Consider the following 22,267-nt stretch of genomic DNA (forward strand, 5'->3'; position numbering starts at 1 on the left):
CTAATAACCCTCCCCCATGACCGGGACGGAGAGCTAAAAACCCTCCCCCCATGACCGGGACGGAGAGCTAATAACCCTCCCCCATGACCGGGACGGAGAACTAATAACCCTCCCCCATGACTGGGATGGAGAGCTAATAACCCTCCCCCCCATGACCGGGAGCTAATAACCCTCCCCCATGACCGGGAGCTAATAACCCTCCCCCCATGACCGGGAGCTAATAACCCTCCCCCCATGACCGGGAGCTAATAACCCTCCCCCATGACCGGGACGGAGAGCTAATAACCCTCCCCCATGACCGGAATGGAGAGCTAATAACCCTCCCCCATGACCGGGACGGCGAGCTAATAACCCTCCCCCCATGACCGGGACGGAGAGCTAATAACCCTCCCCCCATGACCGGGAGCTAATAACCCTCCCCCCATGACCGGGACGGAGAGCTAATAACCCTCCCCCATGACTGGGACGAAGAGTTAATAACCCTCCCCCATGACCGGGACGGAGAGCTAATAACCCTCCCCCATGACTGGGACGGAGCGCTAATAACCCTCCCCCCATGACCGGGACGGAGAGCTAATAACCCTCCCCCATGACCGGGACGGAGAGCTAATAACCCTCCCCCCATGACCGGGACGGAGAGCTAATAACCCTCCCCCCATGACCGGGAGCTAATAACCCTCCCCCCATGACCGGGACGGAGAGCTAATAACCCTCCCCCCATGACCGGGACGGAGAGCTAATAACCCTCCCCCATGACCGGGACGGAGAGCTAATAACCCTCCCCCCATGACCGGGACGGAGAGCTAATAACCCTCTCCCCATGACCGGGACGGAGAGCTAATAACCCTCCCCCATGACCGGGACGGAGAGGTAATAACCTTCCCCCCATGACCGGGACGGAGAGCTAATAACCCTCCCCCATGACCGGAACGGAGAGGTAATAACCTTCCCCCCCATGACCGGGACGGAGAGCTAATAACCCTTCCCCCATGACCGGGACGGAGAGCTAATAACCCTCCCCCATGACCGGGACGGAGAGCTAATAACCCCCCCCCATGACCGGGACGGAGAGCTAATAACCCTCCCCCATGACCGGGAGCTAATAACCCTCCCCCCATGACCTGGACGGAGAGGGACTGAGGGTTCAGCGGTCATTGCACTATGAGATAAGTCTGTCCATAGTCCAGTGGTCAAGCAGAGCTACTGCCACAGCTGGCGTGATCAAAAGGTTTTCAGTGACTTTCAAATTAAAAGTTCAGTGAACTAGTGCCCATTGGCCTAGTTTAAATCAAATTTTATTCAAATCTAATTTTATTGGTCGCATACACATATTTAGCAGATGTTATTGTGGCGAAATGCTTGTGTTCCTAGCTCCAACAGTGCTGTAATATCTAACAATACACAACAATACACACAGATCTAGAATGAAAGCTGACAATGCACCACTGAAACCCAGCTGAACTACTGCGGTCCATTCGGATACAGGGAGATCAAGAACTGGAAAATGGATCCTTGTGAATGCTGCAAAACTGGATTTTGCAACTATGGTGGATCCTGCAAGTGCTCCAACTGTGCATGCACCAGTTGTCAGAAAGCAAGTTGCTGCGACTGCTGTCCCTCCGGCTGCAGCAAGTGTGCCTCAGGTTGGTGTGCAGGGGCGAGACCTGGGATACCAGCTGTCCCGGTGTATGACTATGACATCACAATGCAGTCCATTCCCTATGACTATGACATCACAATGCAGTCCATTCACTATGACTATGACATCACAATGCAGTCCATTCCCTATGACTATGACATCACAATGCAGTCCATTCCCTATGACTATGACATCACAATGCAGTCCATTCCCTATGACTATGACATCACAATGCAGTCCATTCGTTGCCCATGTGGTTGTACCATCTTGAGTGTAGATTTTGTATTTTGTACTTTGTCTGTTAAATGGGAGGCAATAAATTGCATCTAAATTTAAAACATATATAGTAAAGTAAAAGAATGGAATTAAGAAATACATAAATATTAGGACGAGCAATTTAAAAGTCTGGAGTATAAAAAAATATATATATGTGTGTGTGTGTATGTATATATACAGTTGAAGTCAGAAGTTTACATACACTTATGTTGGAGTCATTAGAACTAGTTTTTCAACCATTCCACAAATTTCTTTAACAAACTATAGTTTTGGCAAGTCGGTTAGGACATCTACTTTGTGCATGACACAAGTCATTTTTCCAGCAATTGTTTACAGACAGATTATTTCACTTATAATTCACTGTATCACAATTCCAGTGGGTCAGAAGTTTACATACACTAAGTTAACTGCCTTTAGACAGGTTGGAAAATTCCAGAAAATGATGTGGCTTTAGAAGTTTCTGATAGGCTAATTGACATCATTTGAGTCAATTGGAGGTCTACCTGTGGATTTATTTCAAGACCTACCTTCAAACTCAGTGCCTCTTTGCTTGACATCATGGCAAAATCATAAGAAATCAGCCAAGACCTCAGAAAAAAATGGTAGACTTCCACAAGTCTGGTTCATCCTTGGGAGCAATTCCCAAACGCCTGAAGGTACCATGTCCATTTGTACAAACAATAGTACGCAAGTAAAATCACCATGGGACCACGCAGCCGTCATACCACTCAGGAAAGAGATGAGTTCTGTCTCTTAGAGATGAACGTACTTTGGTGCGAAAAGTGAAAATCAATCCCAGAACAACAGCAAAGGACCTTGTGAATATGCTGGAGGAAACAGGTACAAAAGTATCTATATCCACAGTAAAACAAGTCCTATATCGACATAACCTGAAAGGCCGCTCAGCAAGGAAGAAGCCACTGCTCCAAAACCGCCATAAAAAAGCCAGATTATGGTTTGCAACTGCACATGGGGACAAAGACCGTACTTTTTGGAGAAATGTCCTCTGGTCGGATGAAACAAAAATAGAACTGTTTGGCCATAATGACCATCGTTATGTTTGGAGGAAAAAGGGGGAGGCTTGCAAGCCGAAGAACACCATCCCAACCGTGAAGCACGGGGGTGGCAGCATCATGTTGTGGGGGTGCTTTGCTGCAGGAGGGACTGGTGCACTTCACAAAATAGATGTCATCATGAGAAGGAAAATTATGTGGATATATTGAAGCAACATCTCAAGACATCAGTCAGGAAGTTAAAGCTTGGTTGCAAATGGGTCTTCCAAATTGACAATGACCCCAAGCATACTTCCAAGGTATGCTTGGGGCAAAATGGCTTAAGGACAACAAAGTCAAGGTATTGGAGTAGCCATCACAAAGCCCCGACCTCAACCCTATAGAAAATTTGTGGGCAGAACTGAAAAAGCGTGTGCGAGCAAGGAGGCCTACAAACCTGACTCAGTTACACCAGCTCTGTCAGGAGGAATGGGCCAAAATTCACCCAATTTATTGTGGGAAGCTTGTGGAAGGCTACCCAAAACATTTGACCCAAGTTAAACAATTTAAGGGCAATGCTACCAAATACTAATTGAGTGTATGTAAACTTCTGACCCACTGGGAATGTGATGCAATAAATAAAAGCTGAAATAAATCATTCTCTCTGCTATTATTCTGACATTTCACGTTCTGAAAATAAAGTGGTGATCCTAACTGACCTAAAACAGGGAATTTTTACTAGGATTAAATGTCAGGAATTGTGAAAAACTGAATTTAAATGTATTTGGCTAAGGTGTATGTCAAGTTCTGACTGTATGTGTGTGTGTGTGTATATATATATATATATATATATATATATATATATATATATATATTCTGACTGTGTGTGTGTGTATGTATATATATATATATATATATATATATATATATATATATATATATATATATATATATATATATATATATATATATTATATACACTGCTCAAAAAAATAAAGGGAACACTTAAACAACACAATGTAACTCCAAGTCAATCACACGTCTGTGAAATCAAACTGTCCACTTAGGAAGCAACACTGATTAACAATAAATTTCACATGCTGTTGGGCAAATGGAATAGACAACAGGTGGAAATTATAGGCAATTAGCAAGACACCCCCAATAAAGGAGTGGTTCTGCAGGTGGGGACCACAGACCACTTCTCAGTTCCTATGCTTCCTGGCTGATGTTTTTGTCACTTTTGAATGCTGACGGTGCTTTCACTCTAGTGGTAGCATGAGACAGAGTCTACAACCCACACAAGTGGCTCAGGTAGTGCAGCTCATCCAGGATGGCACATCAATGCGAGCTGTGGCAAGAAGGTTTGCTGTGTCTGTCAGCGTAGTGTCCAGAGCATGGAGGCGCTACCAGGAGACAGGCCAGTACATCAGGAGACGTGGAGGAGGCCGTAGGAGGGCAACAACCCAGCAGCAGGACCGCTACCTCCGCCTTTGTGCAAGGAGGAGCAGGAGAAGCACTGCCAGAGCCCTGCAAAATGACCTCCAGCAGGCCACAAATGTGCATGTGTCTGCTCAAATGGTCAGAAACAGACTCCATGAGGGTGGTATGAGGGCCCGACGTCCACAGGTGGGGGTTGTGCTTACAGCCCAACACCGTGCAGGACGTTTGGCATTTGCCAGAGAACACCAAGATTGGCAAATTCGCCACTGGCGCCCTGTGCTCTTCACAGATGAAAGCAGGTTCACACTGAGCACGTGACAGACGTGACAGAGTCTGGAGACGCCGTGGAGAACGTTCCGCTGCCTGCAACATCCTCCAGCATGACCGGTTTGGCGTTGGGTCAGTCATGGTGTGGGGTGGCATTTAACACGAGTGATAGATGTGCAGAAGATGATTGTGCAAGTAGAGATACTGGGGTGCGAAGGAGCAAAAAAATAATATGGGGATGAGGTAGTTGGGTGGGCTATTTACAGATGGGCTGGTTTTCTGGTTGCTACATGATTCCACATGTTATTTAATAGTTTTGATGTCTTCACTATCATTATACAATCTAGAAAATAGTAAAAATAAGGACAAACCCTTGAATGAGTAGAAGTGTCCAATCTTTTGACTGGTACTGTTTATATATGTATGTATATGTGATGGGATGTATAGACATGGTCAGTATGTGGATAGAATATTTAGTGTATCTGTATAATACGTAGGATAGAATAGTATAGATAAAGCAATAGTTGAATAGGATGGCCTTGACTAGAATATAAAATGAGTAAAACAGTATGTAAACATTATTAAAGTGACCAGTGATTCCATGTCTATGTACATAGGGCAGGAGCTTCTATGGTGCAGGGTTGAGTAACCGAGCGGTTGCCAGCTAGTGACGGTGACTAAGTTCACCTCCTCCCTGTAGGTTGTCTCGTAATCAGGCCTACTACTGTTGGGTTGTCTGCAAAGTTGGAGGCGTGCGTGGCCATGCAGTCATGTGTGAACAGGGAGTACAGGTGGGGGCTGAGCACGCACCATTGTGGGGCCCCAGTGTCCAGGAAGTCCAGGACCCAGTTGCACAGGGCGGGGTTCAGACCCAGGGCCCTGAGCTTAAAGATGAGTTTGGAGGGTACTATGGTGTTGAATGCTGAGCTGTAGTCAATGAACAGCATTCTTACATAGGTATTCCTCTTGTCCAGGTGGGATAGGGCAGTGTGTAGTGCAATGGCGATTCAATCATCTGTGGATCTATCGGGGTGGTAAGCAAAGTGAAGTGGGTCCAGGGTGTCAGGTAAGGTAGAGGTGATGTGATCCTTAACTAGCCTGTCAAAGCACTTCATGATGACAGAAGTGAGTGCTACGGGGCGATAGTCATTTAGTTCAGTTACCTTAGCTTTCCTGGGTACAGGAACAATGGTGGACATCTTGAAGCAACTGGGGACAGCAGACTGAGATAGGGAGAGATTGAATATGTCTGTAAACACTCCAGCCATAGGAAGGGAGCAGCAGAATCGAGTCGTGATCTGATTTGCCAAAGAGAGGGCTGGGGGAGGGCCTTGTTGGCATCCCGGAAGGGAGAGTAACAACGGTCGAGAGTTTTTGAAGCTACAGGCAATGAATGTGTTGATAGAACGTCGGTTGCGTTTTCCTCAGATTTCCTTTATTAAAATCCCCAGCTACAATAAATGCGACCTCAGGATATGTGGTTTCCAGTTTCCATTGAAGTTCCTTGAGGGCCCAGATATTGCTGTCTCATCGGTGAGAAGAGGTTGTGGGCCTAATTTCCATTGGGATCACATACTGAAAATGATTGCATAATTATCAAATGAATCAGTTTGCACTTGATTTTTCCCTGCAGCTTTATAGAGGACCACAATGGAAACAAATCTCTTGAATGTTTTGTGTATGTACCATCCACAATTTAGGTATATTTTGCCTGGTGTAACATTTTATTTGTTTTGAATTGTCAAATCAAAAATTCCATTACAAGACACTGCGAAGTACAGTACGTACTTATTAATCATTTGCAGGAAAAAAATTCTAATCTTTAGTGTTAATGTGAAAATGAAAAGTGTATATGCTATAATTTCCCCCTCAAGGGTCAGAGTAATCCCTTGTTTACAGGACTTCACACAGAGGTAATTTGCACTGGGATCAGTGCTCACTCATTGCTAAGGCAGAGGTCTTAACGCTGAGTAACTGACTGGCTTCTATTTGACAGGTGGACTACAGCATGTGACTGTCACATGAGGATACAGTGAAACCCTGGTTGTGTTCAATAGGGGGCACTGTAGCAAAACTTTTTAAAACTAAAAACTAAAATGAGTGTTTCCCTCCCTGTTTCAGTCAATGTTTTTCCATTTAGTAATGAACACGACCCTGACTTTCAACACATCGTGTCTCTGTTTCCTACATGGGCTGATTGACAGGACAGTGGCAGAGGGTCTTTGTTTCCTGCATGGCTTGATTGACAGGACAGTGGCCTTCATCTTAAAGCATGTGACCATGTGACCCCTCTCACCACGCTGACCCCTTCTCAGTTTTCATAAGGGGCTTGTATCTGGCACAAGGTGAGAAGGATATCCAATCTCTTGTATCTAGTGTTGGAGATTAAAGTTAAATTGACATTACAAAATGACAGACCCAATTTAATAGAAGTTAAAACAAATAGCTATATCTCTATGACAGACCACTCTGGTATAATTCCATTCACGTAGGTTAGTGTCTGTCTGTCATTGTTAAGAGTAACCTATCTCTTTGTGTACCTCGGTGGAGCCTGTTTGCCTGCGACTCTCTCATACTATTAATAAAACATACCACTCCTCCTCCTCTGTGATGTCGCTATGGCTACCACTGACCTTCAGTGGGGACAGTCTATAAAAGGTCCTTTTGGAAAGTAAGGAAGGGAATCCAGAACACAGAAATAGAATCACTAAAACAATTCCATTGGTTCCATATTCCATTCCATGTTAATATCTTACCTTTAATGTAATGCTATAAATAGCCAGTTTTAGCAACAAGTACAGTTTGAAAGTGGTACATGTGTGATTCTGAGAACAACCTAGCACCAGAGACAGCCTGGGAGTCCCTCTCTTTCTCTCGCTCTCTCTTTCTCTCTCTCTCTTTCTTTCGCTCTCTCTCTTTCTTGCTCTCTCTTTCTTTCGCTCTCTCTCCTTCTCTCTCTCTCTCGCAAAAAGTACAACATTATAGAATAAAATATGTTTTGTATTCGGAAACATGTTCTTGTTTATAGGACACAGACTAGTGTATCTGTTAGATTCAAAGAACAAAATGTAACCATATCAGTATCTTGGAGCACTGTCTAAACTACAAAGTAATCTGCCACTATGTTGGTGTTGAGACATTGATGTCACAAGGCTCACTGAAAGACGTAAAGACACTACAGGGGATCAACAGAGTGATAGACTCCATTCTACTGGCACATTTTCAGTACTGACAATACTTTTGACCACCAACAAGGTAAATGTCCTAGCAGTCCCTGATACCTGCAGCTGCATAGAGATAAAGGCTAATGGAAGGCAGCTGAGGTGGCTATACTGGAGCCTGATTGGTCCGGGCGGCCAGATTACCTCACATACTGTACTGGAGCCTGATTGGTCCGGTCGGCAGGGCAGCCAGATTACCTCACATACCGTACTGGAGACTGATTGGTCCGGTTGGCAGGGTGGCCAGATTACCTCACATACCGTACTGGAGCCTGATTGGTCCGGGCGGCCAGATTACCTCACATACCGTACTGGAGACTGATTGGTCCGGGCGGCCAGATTACCTCACATACCGTACTGGAGACTGATTGGTCCGGGCGGCCAGATTACCTCACATACCGTACTGGAGACTGATTGGTCCGGGCGGCCAGATTACCTCACATACTGTACTGGAGCCTGATTGGTCCGGGCGGCAGGGCAGCCAGATTACCTCACATACCGTACTGGAGCCTGATTGGTCCGGGCGGCAGGGCAGCCAGATTACCTCACATACCGTACTGGAGACTGATTGGTCCGGGCGGCAGGGCAGCCAGATTACCTCACATACTGTACTGGAGCCTGATTGGTCCGGGCGGCAGGGCAGCCAGATTACCTCACATACCGTACTGGAGACTGATTGGTCCAGGCGGCCAGATTACCTCACATACCGTACTGGAGACTGATTGGTCCGGTCGGCAGGGCAGCCAGATTACCTCACATACCGTACTGGAGACTGATTGGTCCGGGCAGCCAGATTACCTCACATACTGTACTGGAGACTGCCTGCTCTGCTCTGGGATCACATAAACATTCCGAATATATGAATAGGAAATTAATATATGTGCAGTAAATGCCATCACGATTCATAAAGCAGGTAGAGTCAATATAATACTAAAACATAAAATCCTGATGAATTCCTTCATTCCTGAACCAGCCAGAGATGGCATTTATTGGGAATATCAATGGATTGATACTAACAGTACGAAATGTATGTTGGCATGTGTCATTCAATAGAACTTCCTTTCAGTCTGCGTTCAGCATTCCCAGACCCTGGCTAAATCCTGGCTTGGTATTGTACATAACTCAACACCGTCACCATGTGGCCATCATTGAGCGGAGGACACAGTTAATATATATATATATTTTCACAAGCGAAGCATTCAAATGTGATAATAACATGGTAGTAGCTTTGTAATAATTCATGTTTAAGGAAAACCCCTATTTTATAGAAAAGTATTCAATACAGCAACAGTATTTGATGTATTTATTTTATATGAAGATTTGTAAAACACAAACAGGAATATGTTTGTCTATCTACATAATTGTTGCATAGTGATATCATGAAGACACGCATTGACAGAATGCAGATGTACAAACGGAACCCGAGAACATTTACATTTTAGTCATTTAGCAGACGCTCTTATCCAGAGCAACTTACAGTAGTGAATGCAAACATCTCATACATTTTTTTAATATATATTTTTTTGTACTGGCCCCCCGTGGGAATCGAACCCACAACCCTGGTGTTGCACACACCATGCTGGTGTTGCAAACACCATGCTTTACCAACTGAGCCACAGGGAAGGCCCAGAGAAGTTGTCAATTTCTTCAATATTACAATTTTGGCACAGAGATGCATATTATAAACCTTCCATCTGTCCGTTGTTTAAATAGTGTGTCGGTACGGCCCAATTCTTATATAAGATGTGTATTTTCTTCTCTAAGACAAGTCTTTCATCTAGCCCTGGACATGAAAAGAATCTAATATGACTTTTCGCTCCTCGCTAATTCAACCCAGCTGTAGTTCAGACACAATAATAAATGGCTCCGTTAACTTTAAAAACATTCTTCTCATTTTCCCGTCCACTGGACCTTTACAGATATAATACGATTTAAACCCCAGCTGAAAATATCATGATCCAAGATCTAAAATGGTTTATTTCAAATGGACTTTTCATTTTCCCATCCTCTTGTGGAAGGCAGTAGCTTATATCCCCCGCTTGATCTAATGCATTGTTGAAGAGTTACGAAAACACCCATAGAACTGTGACTTACTCACCTTTTTTTCATCCACATATATACACACCATTTATATACAGTATATACATATTTATATTACGGACTTTGACATTGGTCATTCTGTTATTGCTATTGTTGTTGCATTGCTGTATTGTTGATGGTCTGTTGTGGAGCGGGTTCAAGTTCCTTAGCATCCACATCACTAAGGACATAACATGGTCCACCCGCACTCGCACAGTTGTGAAGAGAGCACAGCAGCACCTCTTCCCCCTCAGGAGGCTGAAAGGATTTGGCATGGGCTTTCAGATCCTCAAAAGGTTCTACAGCTGTACCATCAAGAGCATCTTGACTGGCTGCTTCACCGCCTGGTATGGCAAAGGCACCACCCTTGACCACAAAGCGCTACAGTGGGTGATGCAGACATCCCAGTACATCCACTGGGGCCGAGCTCCCTGCAATCCAGGATCTCTATACCAGGCGGTGTCAGATTAAGGCCCTAAAAATTGCCAAAGACTCAAGCCACCTGAGCCATAGACTGTTCGCTCTGCTACCATCCTGCAAACGGTACCGGAGCATCGGCTCTCGGACCAACAGGCTCCGAGACAACTTCTATCCTCAAGCCTTAAGACCGCTAAATAGGCTTAAGACCGCTAAATAGGCTTAAGACTGCTAAATAGCCTTAAGACCGCTAAATAGGCGTAAGACCGCTAAATAGCCATAAGACTGCTAAATAGCCTTAAGACCGCTTAATAGGCTTAAGACCGCTAAATAGCCTTAAGACCGCTAAATAGCCATAAGACTGCTAAATAGCCATAAGACTGCTAAATAGCCTTAAGACTGCTAAATAGCCATAAGACCGCTAAATAGCCAAAAGACCGCTAAATAGCCATAAGACCGCTAAATAGCAATAAGACCGCTAAATAGCCTTAAGAACGCAAAATAGCCATAAGACTGCTAAATAGCCATAAGACTGCTAAATAGCCTTAAGACCGCTAAATAGCCTTAAGACCGATAAATAGTCAACTAATGGTACTCGAACACACACGCAGACTGACAAAACACACACACACACACATTTTTACACATAATTTGCTGCTGCTAAGTCTGTTCTTTATTTTACTCATATTATTATCTACCCTGATGTCTAGTCACTTTACCCTGCCTTCATGTACATATCTACCTCAAATACCTTATTATTATCTATCCTGATGTCTAGTCACTTTACCCTGCCTTCATGTACATATCTACCTCAAATACCTTATTATTATCTATCCTGATGTCTAGTCACTTTACCCTGCCTTCAGGTACATATCTACCTCAAATACCTTATTATTATCTACCCTGATGTCTAGTCACTTTACCCTGCCTTCATGTACATATCTACCTCAAATACCTTATTATTATCTATCCTGATGCCTAGTCACTTTACCCTGCCTTCATGTACATATCTACCTCAAATACCTCTGTACATTGGTCTGGTACTGGTACTCCCTGTATATAGCTCCACATTGATCTGGTACTGGTGCTCCCTGTATATAGCTCCACATTGATATGGTACTCCCTGTATATAGCTCCACATTGATATGGTACTGGTACTCCCTGTATATAGCTCCACATTGATCTGGTACTGGTACTCCCTGTATATAGCTCCACATTGATCTGGTACTGGTACTCCCTGTATATAGCTCCACATTGATCTGGTACTGGTACTTCCTGTATATAGCTCCACATTGATCTGGTACTGGTACTCCCTGTATATAGCTCCACATTGATCTGGTACTTCCTGTATATAGCTCCACATTGATCTGGTACTTCCTGTATATAGCTCCACATTGATCTGGTACTTCCTGTATATAGCTCCACATTGATCTGGTACTTCCTGTATATAGCTCCACATTGATCTGGTACTTCCTGTATATAGCTTGACATTGATCTGGTACTTCCTGTATATAGCTCCACATTGATCTGGTACTTCCTGTATATAGCTCCACATTGATCTGGTACTTCCTGTATATAGCTCCACATTGATCTGGTACTTCCTGTATATAGCTCCACATTGATCTGGTACTTCCTGTATATAGCTCCACATTGATCTGGTACTTCCTGTATATAGCTCCATTCTTGTGTATTTTATTTTATTCTTCTTGTGTTACTTTTTTATTTTAAATGTTTAAACTCTGCATTATTGGTTAAGGGCTTGTAAGCAAGCATTTTCACGGTAAAGTCTACACCAGTTGTATTCGTCGCATGTGACAGATAACATTTGATTTGATTTGTCGAGAAGGAACTTGCAAGTAAGCATTTGTTTGAACAGTGTATACCATAAAACTTGAAACTCCAAAGTTGATTGCGGCACCAATGGCTTGCGGTACTTGTTCAGACACAGGCCTATGTGTGATAGAAGCATTAATAGAAAGCCCATCGTTGTTTTTGCAGTTTGGGTCACAACTAAGTCGGCACTTAAGAACCAGTGTGTGTATGTACGTAAGCTCTGACTTCAGATCTACCACCTCACAGTGAGGAACAATTCTTGACTTCATAAGGACCTCATGACCTCATCCTGTGTGTACAGGAGCCAGGAGTGTAGAGGCCCTCTAACAGTGTTCATTAACAGTGGATGAAGATGAGTATTTATCGCCACGGTGCATAATCCACAGCCTTCCATTTTTAGCAGCTTCATGATGATTCATTGCATCAACACAGTAACACTGACAAGCAGACAGAGGCTATCTGAGCCACTGAGAGGTGTATCAAGCCCTGTCTGTGTCGGTCATCTACCCAAGAATAATAGAATTATAATAGTGTGTAATAGTAAAAAAAATACAAATAATTGTCAGATTGATTGGTTATCTACATCTTAGTATTAGACGCGAGGCATTTGGTATATACTGTAGCTGATTGACGACTTCCATTTCGACACAGTAACGAAGGAATGTAGATTAGTGTCAACATAGCCTCGGGCCTACTACGTCTAAGTCAGAAATCTGGTGCAATGTGTGTGAACTGTGATAACCTAACCAGCATTTGTCGTCATCTGAAGATATCATACATGTCTCTGACTGACCTTAATAAGACAGCAACGACCTGAGGAAACATCCTACTGTGGCGATAAATACCCATCTTCATCTATATTCCCTTCTTCATCGGGAGGTCATGAGAAGAGTTTTGGGGTAACGTCGGATCAGGTGTCACATTTATTCAGATGAAGTCATACGGAAGCTGTTGTTGTTTCTTATTAATAAATTCCCCCCTGACGTGCGCGACTTGGAAGATAAAGTAATCAATACACAATGACGGAATGGCCGTGGCGTGGGATGCTGTGTTCGCGTTTCACAGTATGTGTGTCAGGATAAATGAAAGAGACCTTTCATGGTGTTAAATGAACTAAAGCACGTATGTCTCGACAGAGTTGGACTTTTTAAAGAAACGGGCCGCGTAGCCTGCTGAAAGGCGTTCCTCTCCACACATGCGCACCAGCCGACTCCATCCATTGACTGTGAGAGGAGAGAGGAGTGGGAGGAAAAACTTACATCCATGGAGCTGGAGTGGAGAGGTAAAGCGCATCAAGGCAACAAGTAGACTTCTATATTTAAAGGTTGCTGAGAATCAACTTGGGGTAGTTTTAGAGAAAGTAGGTAAATCATGTGTCGAAGTCTGGTGCGCAAAACGTTGTTTTCTGACAGGGCAAACTGACCTGATCGCAGTGTTCCCAGCTCTGTGGCGAGGGAAGAGCGCTCTCTTTCTCCCAGCGCAGTGGATTGTAGCAAATTCTATTGTGATGCTAAAGTAGCGTCGGAAGAGGGAGAGGGGCTGACAAAACGACCAAAAGTCAAGCTATCTACAGTTTCAGTAAACAGGATTATTTTGTCGTTTGTTCTATCCATTTAATGTTATTTTTTGTGGACTGTTTAATTGTCATCACTTGTTGCTGACTGTTGGAACGAAAGTGAACTTGTTTTAACTAGACTGCCGTTAGATTGGCAAACCATGTTTCATTTGCTGACTAAGATTCGGTGATGCTCGGAAATGATTTATCCTTTAGGAGCGGACATTCCCCTCTTGCTATGCTCTTCGGAAGACTTTAAGAAAAGGAGAAGAGAAAAATCGGTTCTTCCATCTTTTCGGCTTCATTTCCTCTATGCAGTGGGTCTGTTGGACTGAATAGGACCGAGCCACCAGGCTAGGCTACCTCTGCGGTGCTAGTGATTATGGATAGCAGTCTCCCAAGCTACAGCACAGTCATACACCGAGGAAAGACGCTGTTTCTGGAGGCTCGACTCCTGGGTGGGGCACCCTGGGGGTTTCAGCTCAAAGGAGGTCTGGAACATGGAGAGGAGTTAATCATCTCTAAGGTAAGGAAGGTGTGTGTGTGTGTGTGTGTGTGTGTGTGTGTGTGTGTGTGTGTGTGTGTCTGTGTGTGTGTCTGTATCTCTGCGTGTGTGTGTGTATCTGTGTGTGTGTGTGTGTGTATCTGTGTGTGTGTCTGTATCTCTGCGTGTGTGTGTGTATCTGTGTGTGTGTGTGTGTATCTGTGTGTCTGTGTCGGTGTCTGTGTCTGTGTGTGTGTGTGTGTGTGTGTGTGTGTGTGTGTGTGTGTGTGTGTGTGTCTGTATCTCTGCGTGTGTGTGTGTATCTGTGTGTGTGTCTGTTTATATGTGTGTGTGTCTGTGTGTGTGTGTGTGTATTTGTGTGTGTGTCTGTGTGTGTGTGTGTGTGTGTGTGTGTGTGTGTGTGTGTGTGTGTGTGTGTGTGTGTGTGTGTGTGTGTGTGTGTGTGTGTGTGTGTGTGTCAGGTGTAGCCTACCACCACCATCCTAACTATCCTCCTTCCCCAAGTTGTTATATTGCGTTCAGGCCTATGGCTCATAGCTATTACTATGAACACAGCTGTCTATAATATTGATGAAGAGTCCCCGAGGGCAACATTGTTACCTCCCCAGGAGAGTGTCTTGTGACAGTGTTACAATGTCTCTATTTACAGTGTGTCTGATAAAATGTGCTTTTTTTCCTAGAAGAGGATTGAGCAATTTTGATTCAAATAGTATTCAAATCCGCACTACATGTTGCAACAAATACCTGTACCAGCAAATCATAACGAGGAACGCTATCCTTAAGTCAGATATAGATGTGTGTTTTTCCATCTGCCTCATCAAGAGTAGATTCATGTTTACAGTTAGTAGCAGACTGAATACAATTCATCATTAGGGGGGGGAAGTATGTTAACAAATGTACATTCCAGCACCATAACTCTGATCCAGTGAATAAATCTTGACCAAACACAGTTGAGTTTAATTCTATTTCTCTGAGCCAGTGCTGAAGAATGGGGCCATTCACCATGCCTGCATGGTTCTCTGGTAAACCTCTTTGCTGGTGCAGACAAAAGTATGTCAACTAAATCAAATCAAAGTTTATTGGTCGCGTAGACAGTTTTTAGCAGATGTAAAAGCAGAATTATAGCAAATGTGCGGTATAATTCTTGTGTTACTAGCTCCTGTCAAACAAGTACACAAATAAATAATTAAAAACTAGAAATAAGAAATCAATTATGTTAGAACGAATCCAATTAATTACCCAAATAACACTGTATCACTAATCCAAATGTAATTTATGGGGGGGGTCAATGTAAATAGTCCGGGTAGCCATTTGATGAATTGTTCAGCAGTCTTATGGCTTGGGGGTAGAAGCTGTTAAGAAGCCTTTTGGACCTAGACTTGGCGCTCTGGTACTGCTTGCCGTGCGCAGCATAGAGAACAGTCTATGACTTGGGTGACTGGAGTCTTTGACAATTTCTTGGGCCTTCCTCTGACACCGCCTAGTATATAGGTCCTGGATGTCAGGAAGCTTGGCCGCAGTGATGTACTGGGCCATACTCACTACCCTCTGTAGCGCCTTACGTTCAGATGCCAAGCTGTTGCAATACCAGGCGCTGATGCAACCGGTCAGAATGCTCTCGATGGTGCAGCTGTAAAACTTTTTGAGGATCTGGGGACTCATGCCAAACTGTCTTGGGGTGTTTGGACCATGATAGTTTGTTGGTGATGTTGATACCAAGAAACTTGAAACTCTCGACCCGCTCCACTTCAGCCCCGTCGAGGTTAATGGGGGCCTGTTCAGCCCTCCTTTTCCTGTAGTCCACGATCATCTCCTTTGTCTTGCTCACATTGAGGGAAAGGTTGTTGTCCTGGCAACGCACTGCCAGGTCTCTGACCTCCTCCCTATAGGCTGTCTCGTCGTTGTCGGTGATCAGGCCTACCACTGTTGTGTCGTCAGCAAACTTAATGATGGTGTTGGAGTCTTGCTTGGCCACACAGTCATGGGTGAACAGGGAGTACAGGAGGGGACTAAGCACGTACCCCTGAGGGGCCCCAGTGTTGAGGATCAGCGTGGCAGATGTGTTGTTGCCTACCCTTACCACCTGGGGGCGGCCCGTCAGGAAGTCCAGGATCCAGTTGCATAGGGAGGTGTTTAGTCCCAGGGTACTTAGCTTAGTGATGAGCTTTGAGGTCACTATGGTGTTGAACGCTGAGCTGTAGTCAATGAACAGCATTCTCACATAGGTGTTCCTTTTGTCCAGGTGGGAAAGGGCAGTGTGGAGTGCAATAGAGATTGCATAATTTGTGGATCTGTTGGAGCGGTATGCGAATTGGACTGGGTCTAGGGTTTCTGGGATAATGGTGTTGATGTGAGTCATGACCAGCCTTTCAAAGCACTTCGTAGCTACCAACGCGAGTGCTACGGGGCGGTAATCATTTAGGCAGGTTACCGTCACTTTCTTGGGAACAGGGACTATGGTGGTCTGCTTGAAACATGTAGATATTACAGACTCAGTCAGGGAGAGGTTGAAAATGTCAGTGAAGACACTTGCCAGTTAGTCCGCGCATGCTTTGAGTACACGTCCTGGTAATCCGTCTGGCCCCGCGGCTTTTGTGAATGTTGACCTGTTTAAAGGTCTTGCTCACATCGGCTACGGAGAGTGTGATCACAGTCTTCCGGAACAGCTGGTGCTCTCATGCATGCTTCAGTGTTGCTTGCCTCAAAGCGAGCATAAAAGGCATTTAGCTTGTCTGGTAGGCTCGCGTCACTGGGCCGCTCGCAGCTGGGTTTCCCTTTGTAGTCTGAATCCTACTACACCGGCTCTAATATTACAATCTTAGTCCTGTATTGACGCTTTAACCCACCCCAGGCAGTTAACCCACTGTTCCCCGGGCGCCGAAGACGTGGATGTCGATTATGGCAGCCCCCTGCATCTCTCTGATTCAGAGGGGTTGGGTTAAATGCGGAAGACACATTTCAGTTGAAGGCATTCAGGTGTACAACTGACTAGGTATCCCCCTTTCCCTTTCCTTTTCCATCCCCCTCCGGCGCCATTATATAATAGCGTCGGAGGGCTACGTCAAGAATCCAGTATATACGCGGTGTGTAATAACAGTGTAACAATATGCAGATAGATAGATATTAGATATATTAGAATGAGCTATGTGAGAATACAGTAAATAAATACACAGCTATAAAAAAAATACTCATAAAAGAAACAGGAAGTGTCCAGTGTTTAATGTTTCTGTATACATGGGACTGCAGCGCTGGCTAGGGTGAGTGTGTGCATGTGAGTGTGTTTGTGAGTATGGGTGTGTGCGTGTGTGTGAGTGTATATGTGAGTACAGGAGTCAGCTTGTGTATGAGGTGTGTATGATATGTGATTTGTGTAAGTGATTATCTTTGTCTCTTAATACAGAAGATAGCTTGATGTTCAACAGTCTGATGGGCTGGAGATAGAAGCTGTTTAGCAGTCTGATGGTAATAGAAGCTGTTTAACAGTCTGATGGTCTGGAGATAGAAGCTGTTCAACAGTCTGATGGTCTGGAGATAGAAGCTGGTCAACAGTCTGATGGTAATAGAAGCTGTTCAACAGTCTGATGGTGATAGAAGCTGTTCAACAGTCTGATGGTAATAGAAGCTGTTTAACAGTCTGATGGTCTGGAGATAGAAGCTGTTCAACAGTCTGATGGTCTGGAGATAGAAGCTGGTCAACAGTCTGATGGTAATAGAAGCTGTTCAACAGTCTGATGGTAATAGAAGCTGTTCAACAGTCTGATGGTGATAGAAGCTGTTCAACAGTCTGATGGTGATAGAAGCTGTTCAACAGTCTGGTGGTAATAGAAGCTGGTCAACAGTCTGATGGTAATAGAAGCTGTTCAACAGTCTGATGGTAATAGAAGCTGTTCAACAGTCTGATGGTAATAGAAGCTGGTCAACAGTCTGATGGTAATAGAAGCTGTTCAACAGTCTGATGGTAATAGAAGCTGGTCAACAGTCTGATGGTCTGGTAATAGAAGCTGTTCAACAGTCTGATGGTCTGGTAATAGAAGCTGTTCAACAGTCTGATGGTGATAGAAGCTGTTCAACAGTCTGATGGTGATAGAAGCTGTTCAACAGTCTGGTGGTAATAGAAGCTGGTCAACAGTCTGATGGTAATAGAAGCTGTTCAACAGTCTGATGGTAACAGAAGCTGTTCAACAGTCTGATGGTAATAGAAGCTGTTCAACAGTCTGATGGTAATAGAAGCTGGTCAACAGTCTGATGGTCTGGTAATAGAAGCTGTTCAACAGTCTGATGGTTTGGAGGTAGAAGCTGTTCAACATCATGTTTGCCTGGAGATAGAATCTGTTTTTCAGTCTTTCGGTCCCGGCTTTGATGCACCTGTATCGTCTCTGTCTGCTAGATGGTAGCAGAGTGAACAGACCATGACTCTGGTGGCTAAGGACCTTGATGATCTTTTTAGCTTTCCTTTGACACAGAGTGCTGTAAATGTCCTGGAGTACAGGCAGCTTGCCCTCTGTGATGCGTCGGGCTGACTGCACCACCCCGTTGGAGAGCCATTCAGTTGAAGGTCTCCCAACAGAATGCTCTCAATGGTGCATCTGTAAAAGTGTGAGGATCTTAGGGACCAAGCCAAATTTCTTAATCCTCCAGAGATTGGAGCAGTGTGGTTGGACCATTTCAGGTACCTAGTGATGTGTAAGTCAAGGAACTTAAAGCTTTTGACCATCTTCACTGCGGCCCCATCGATGTGGATGGGGGCGTGCTCCCTCTTCTGTCGTCTGTAGTCCACCATCAGCTCCGTAGTTTTTTTTTATGTTGAGGGAGATGTTATTTTCCTGCCACTGCTCCACCAGGCCTCTAATCTCCTGCCTGTAGGCTGTCTCGTCGTTGTTGGTAATCAGGCCTACTACCACTGTCGTGTCATCAACAAACTTGATGATTGAGTTGGAGTCTTGCGTTGCCACGCTGTCATGGGTGAACGGGCAGTAAAGGGGGGGGGGGCCTGTGTTGAGTATCAGTGTGGCAGAGGTGTTGCCAGCCCTCGCCACCTGGGGTCTAGTACCCAGTTGCACAGGGAGGGGTTCAGACCCAGGGCCCTGAGGTTAGTGACAAGCTTGGAGGGAGTCATGGCGTTGAAAGCAGAGCCGTAGTTGATGAACAGCATTTTCACATTGGTATTCCTCTTGTCCAGGTGGGATAGGGTGGTGTGCAGCGCAACGGCGATTGTGTTGTTGATGCGGTATGCAAATTGTACTGGGTTTAGGGTGTCGGAAAAGGTGGAGGTTATATGGTCCTGTACTAGTCTCTCAAAGCAATTGTAATTCAGGTCAGTTAACTTAGCTCCGTTGGGTACAGGAACAATGGTGGACATCTTGAAACAAGTAGGGACAACAGACTGGGATAGGGAGAGGTTGAATATGTCCGTAACCACTCCAGCCGGTGGTCTGCGCATGCACTGAGGACGTGGCTTGTTATGCCGTCTGGGCCGGCAGCCCTGCGAGGTTTAACACTCTTGAAAGACCTACTCAAGTCGGCTACAGAGATTGAGAGGTGGTTGGTTTTCCCTTTATAATCTGTGATTGTCTGAATTCCCTGCCACATGCATCTCATTTCTGAGCCATTGAAATGTGACTCCATTTGGCCCTGTAATGTCTTTTTGCATCTTTGATTGACTCACGGAGGTCGTCGCTGGTCTGTTTGTACTCCTCCATGTTCCCAGTCACCGTCCTGTGGTTAAACGTGGTGGTTCACGCTTTCAGTTTTGTGCCAGTGCTGCCATCTTGCCACGGTTTTTGGTTTAGATCTGTTCTAATCGTCACTGTAGTAACAACATCCTCAATGCACTTTCTGATGTAACAGTCAGTGTAGTCGTCAATGTTATACCCGAGGCGATCCGGAACATATCCCAGTCCACGTGATCAAAACAGTCGTGAATTTCCGATTGGTCAGACCAACATTGAACAGAACTTTACCACGATTGCTTCCTGCTTTAATTTCTGTCTATAGGCGGAGAGGAGCAGATCTGATTTGTCGAAGGGCGTGATATGTTCTTTGATTTTGGGAATAGAGGTCAGTGAGTTAAGGGGAGTTGCCAAAGTTTGGAGAATAGTTATTAAACCAGCAATTTGATGCTCCAATCCAGAGTGCCCTGTAAGACCTCTTCCAGAAGGGTGTGGAATGGATTCTGCTCTGCAGTGGAGCAACTGATTCAATATGATAATCTTGGAGGCATGTCAATGTTTGGCTACACAAACATGGTAATAACAGTAACGATTATTACCAATAACGCTCAATAGTTTCATTCTGAACAGAACCAATATTTTTCTTTGTTCCGTTCCACTGTTCCGACCAGAAAAATAAAGTTCTGAACCGGTTCAAACCCAGAAAAAACACACTGGCCATGAAGCGCACGGCATTTTGTTGTTATGACATGCATTATCTGAATTAGTCCCACAGAATTATAGCTACGGAGGAGCGGCTTCTACGAAGGAACTTTAAATGTCTTTGAACTTTAGAGAGTTGGCTTAACTAATGTGGACCAGAGCTAGCTAACGTTGGACCAGATCTAGCTAACATTGGACCAGAGCTAGCTAACATTGGACCAGAGCTAGCTAACGTGGACCAGAGCTAGCTAACGTTGGACCAGAGCTAGCTAACGTTGGACCAGAGCTAGCTAAAGTTGGACCAGAGCTAGCTAACGTTGGACCAGAGCTAGCTAAAGTTGGACCAGAGCTAACTAACGTTGGACCAGAGCTAGCTAACGTTGGACCAGAGCTAGCTAACGTTGGACCAGAGCTAGCTAAAGTTGGACCAGAGCTAACTAACGTTGGACCAGAGCTAGCTAACGTTGGACCAGAGCTAGCTAACGTGGACCAGAGCTAGCTAAAGTTGGACCAGAGCTAACTAATGTTGGACCAGAGCTAGCTAACGTTGGACCAGAGCTAGCTAACATTGGACCAGAGCTAGCTAACGTTGGACCAGAGCTAGCTAACATTGGACCAGAGCTAGCCCTTGATCCATTCCACATAATGCTTTCGAAAGCTAGACCAGAGCTAGCTAGCTAACAGAGCGGCACCAGAATTAAAAACACATCTTACCTTTTTGTAGTTGATAAAAACCAATGTGAAATGTGACGACTATAGTATCTTTAAAACCCCCTAGAGTCGATGTCCGCTCCCCATCGGAAATTCAATTCGCGTAATTAAAAAAATCCCCATAAAAATCCATCAGTTATATTGGAGGTATCTTATTGCATTGGATACGTCTCAATCCACCGCATCCCCCGATTTCGCACTTCCGCATCTGCGGTGAAAGGTGACAGAGCTAGAGCGGTGTTTGTCAGACTATGAGACATCCCAAAAATCAGTCTTCTCACAGAATCGCCTGTATTGTTCAAACGGTTCGGCCATCCAACTATTATGACCCCTCTACAGAAAGAAGAGACTCTCACGAACACAATGGTGTTCTCTGTTGTTCTCATGTCCAGACGTGCCTCTTGTTTTTGTATCATTACATGTTCATTTATATGAAACTCTCCAACTACACCTGCTTCCTAACTCCCTGCGTCTCCATTACTATAGCCCTATGGGCCCTGGTTAAAAGTAGTGCACTACATAGGGAATAGGGTACCGTTTGGGGTTTCCACATTCCTTCCCACATGAAGAACATGCTGATTGACAATGCTACTGTGTGTTTGATGCAGAAGGAATGATTATGGGTATCAATGCGTTTAGTGCATAATGACATGACATTACTCTTCCTAGATCCTACTTCCCTCTATAAGTTCTGTGTATTGTTGCCCGTGAATGGTTTATTCACTCGGGCTGAGCGTACCACAAACCTACTTCAGCCCATTGACATTGGCATTTCACATTATGTACATTACTTTCTTTTACTCTAGTTTATTCCTCCAGATGGGTAATATGTAGTTTATTCCTCCAGATGGGTAATATGTAGTTTATTCCTCCAGATGGGTGATGTGTAGTTTATTCCCCCAGATGGGTGATGTGTAGTTTATTCCCACCAGATGGGTAATATGTAGTTTATTCCCACCAG

At 44.6% G+C, this 22,267-nt stretch overlaps 1 protein-coding gene across 1 annotated transcript in view; it reads left to right on the plus strand.

The window, feature by feature from the left end:
• Window positions 1-13,219: 13,219 nt before the first annotated feature.
• Window positions 13,220-22,267, plus strand: part of LOC115149503 (protein Shroom3) — a 135,335-nt gene continuing 126,287 nt past the window's right edge. Inside the window, exon 1 of the mRNA XM_029692434.1 lies at window positions 13,220-14,245. Within this exon, the coding sequence (XP_029548294.1) occupies window positions 14,102-14,245 (144 nt within the window). The 5' untranslated portion in view covers window positions 13,220-14,101. The remainder of the gene's footprint in view (window positions 14,246-22,267) is intronic.

Source organism: Salmo trutta, chromosome 15, assembly GCF_901001165.1.
Source record: "Salmo trutta chromosome 15, fSalTru1.1, whole genome shotgun sequence".
Classification (NCBI taxonomy): Eukaryota; Metazoa; Chordata; class Actinopteri; order Salmoniformes; family Salmonidae; genus Salmo; species Salmo trutta.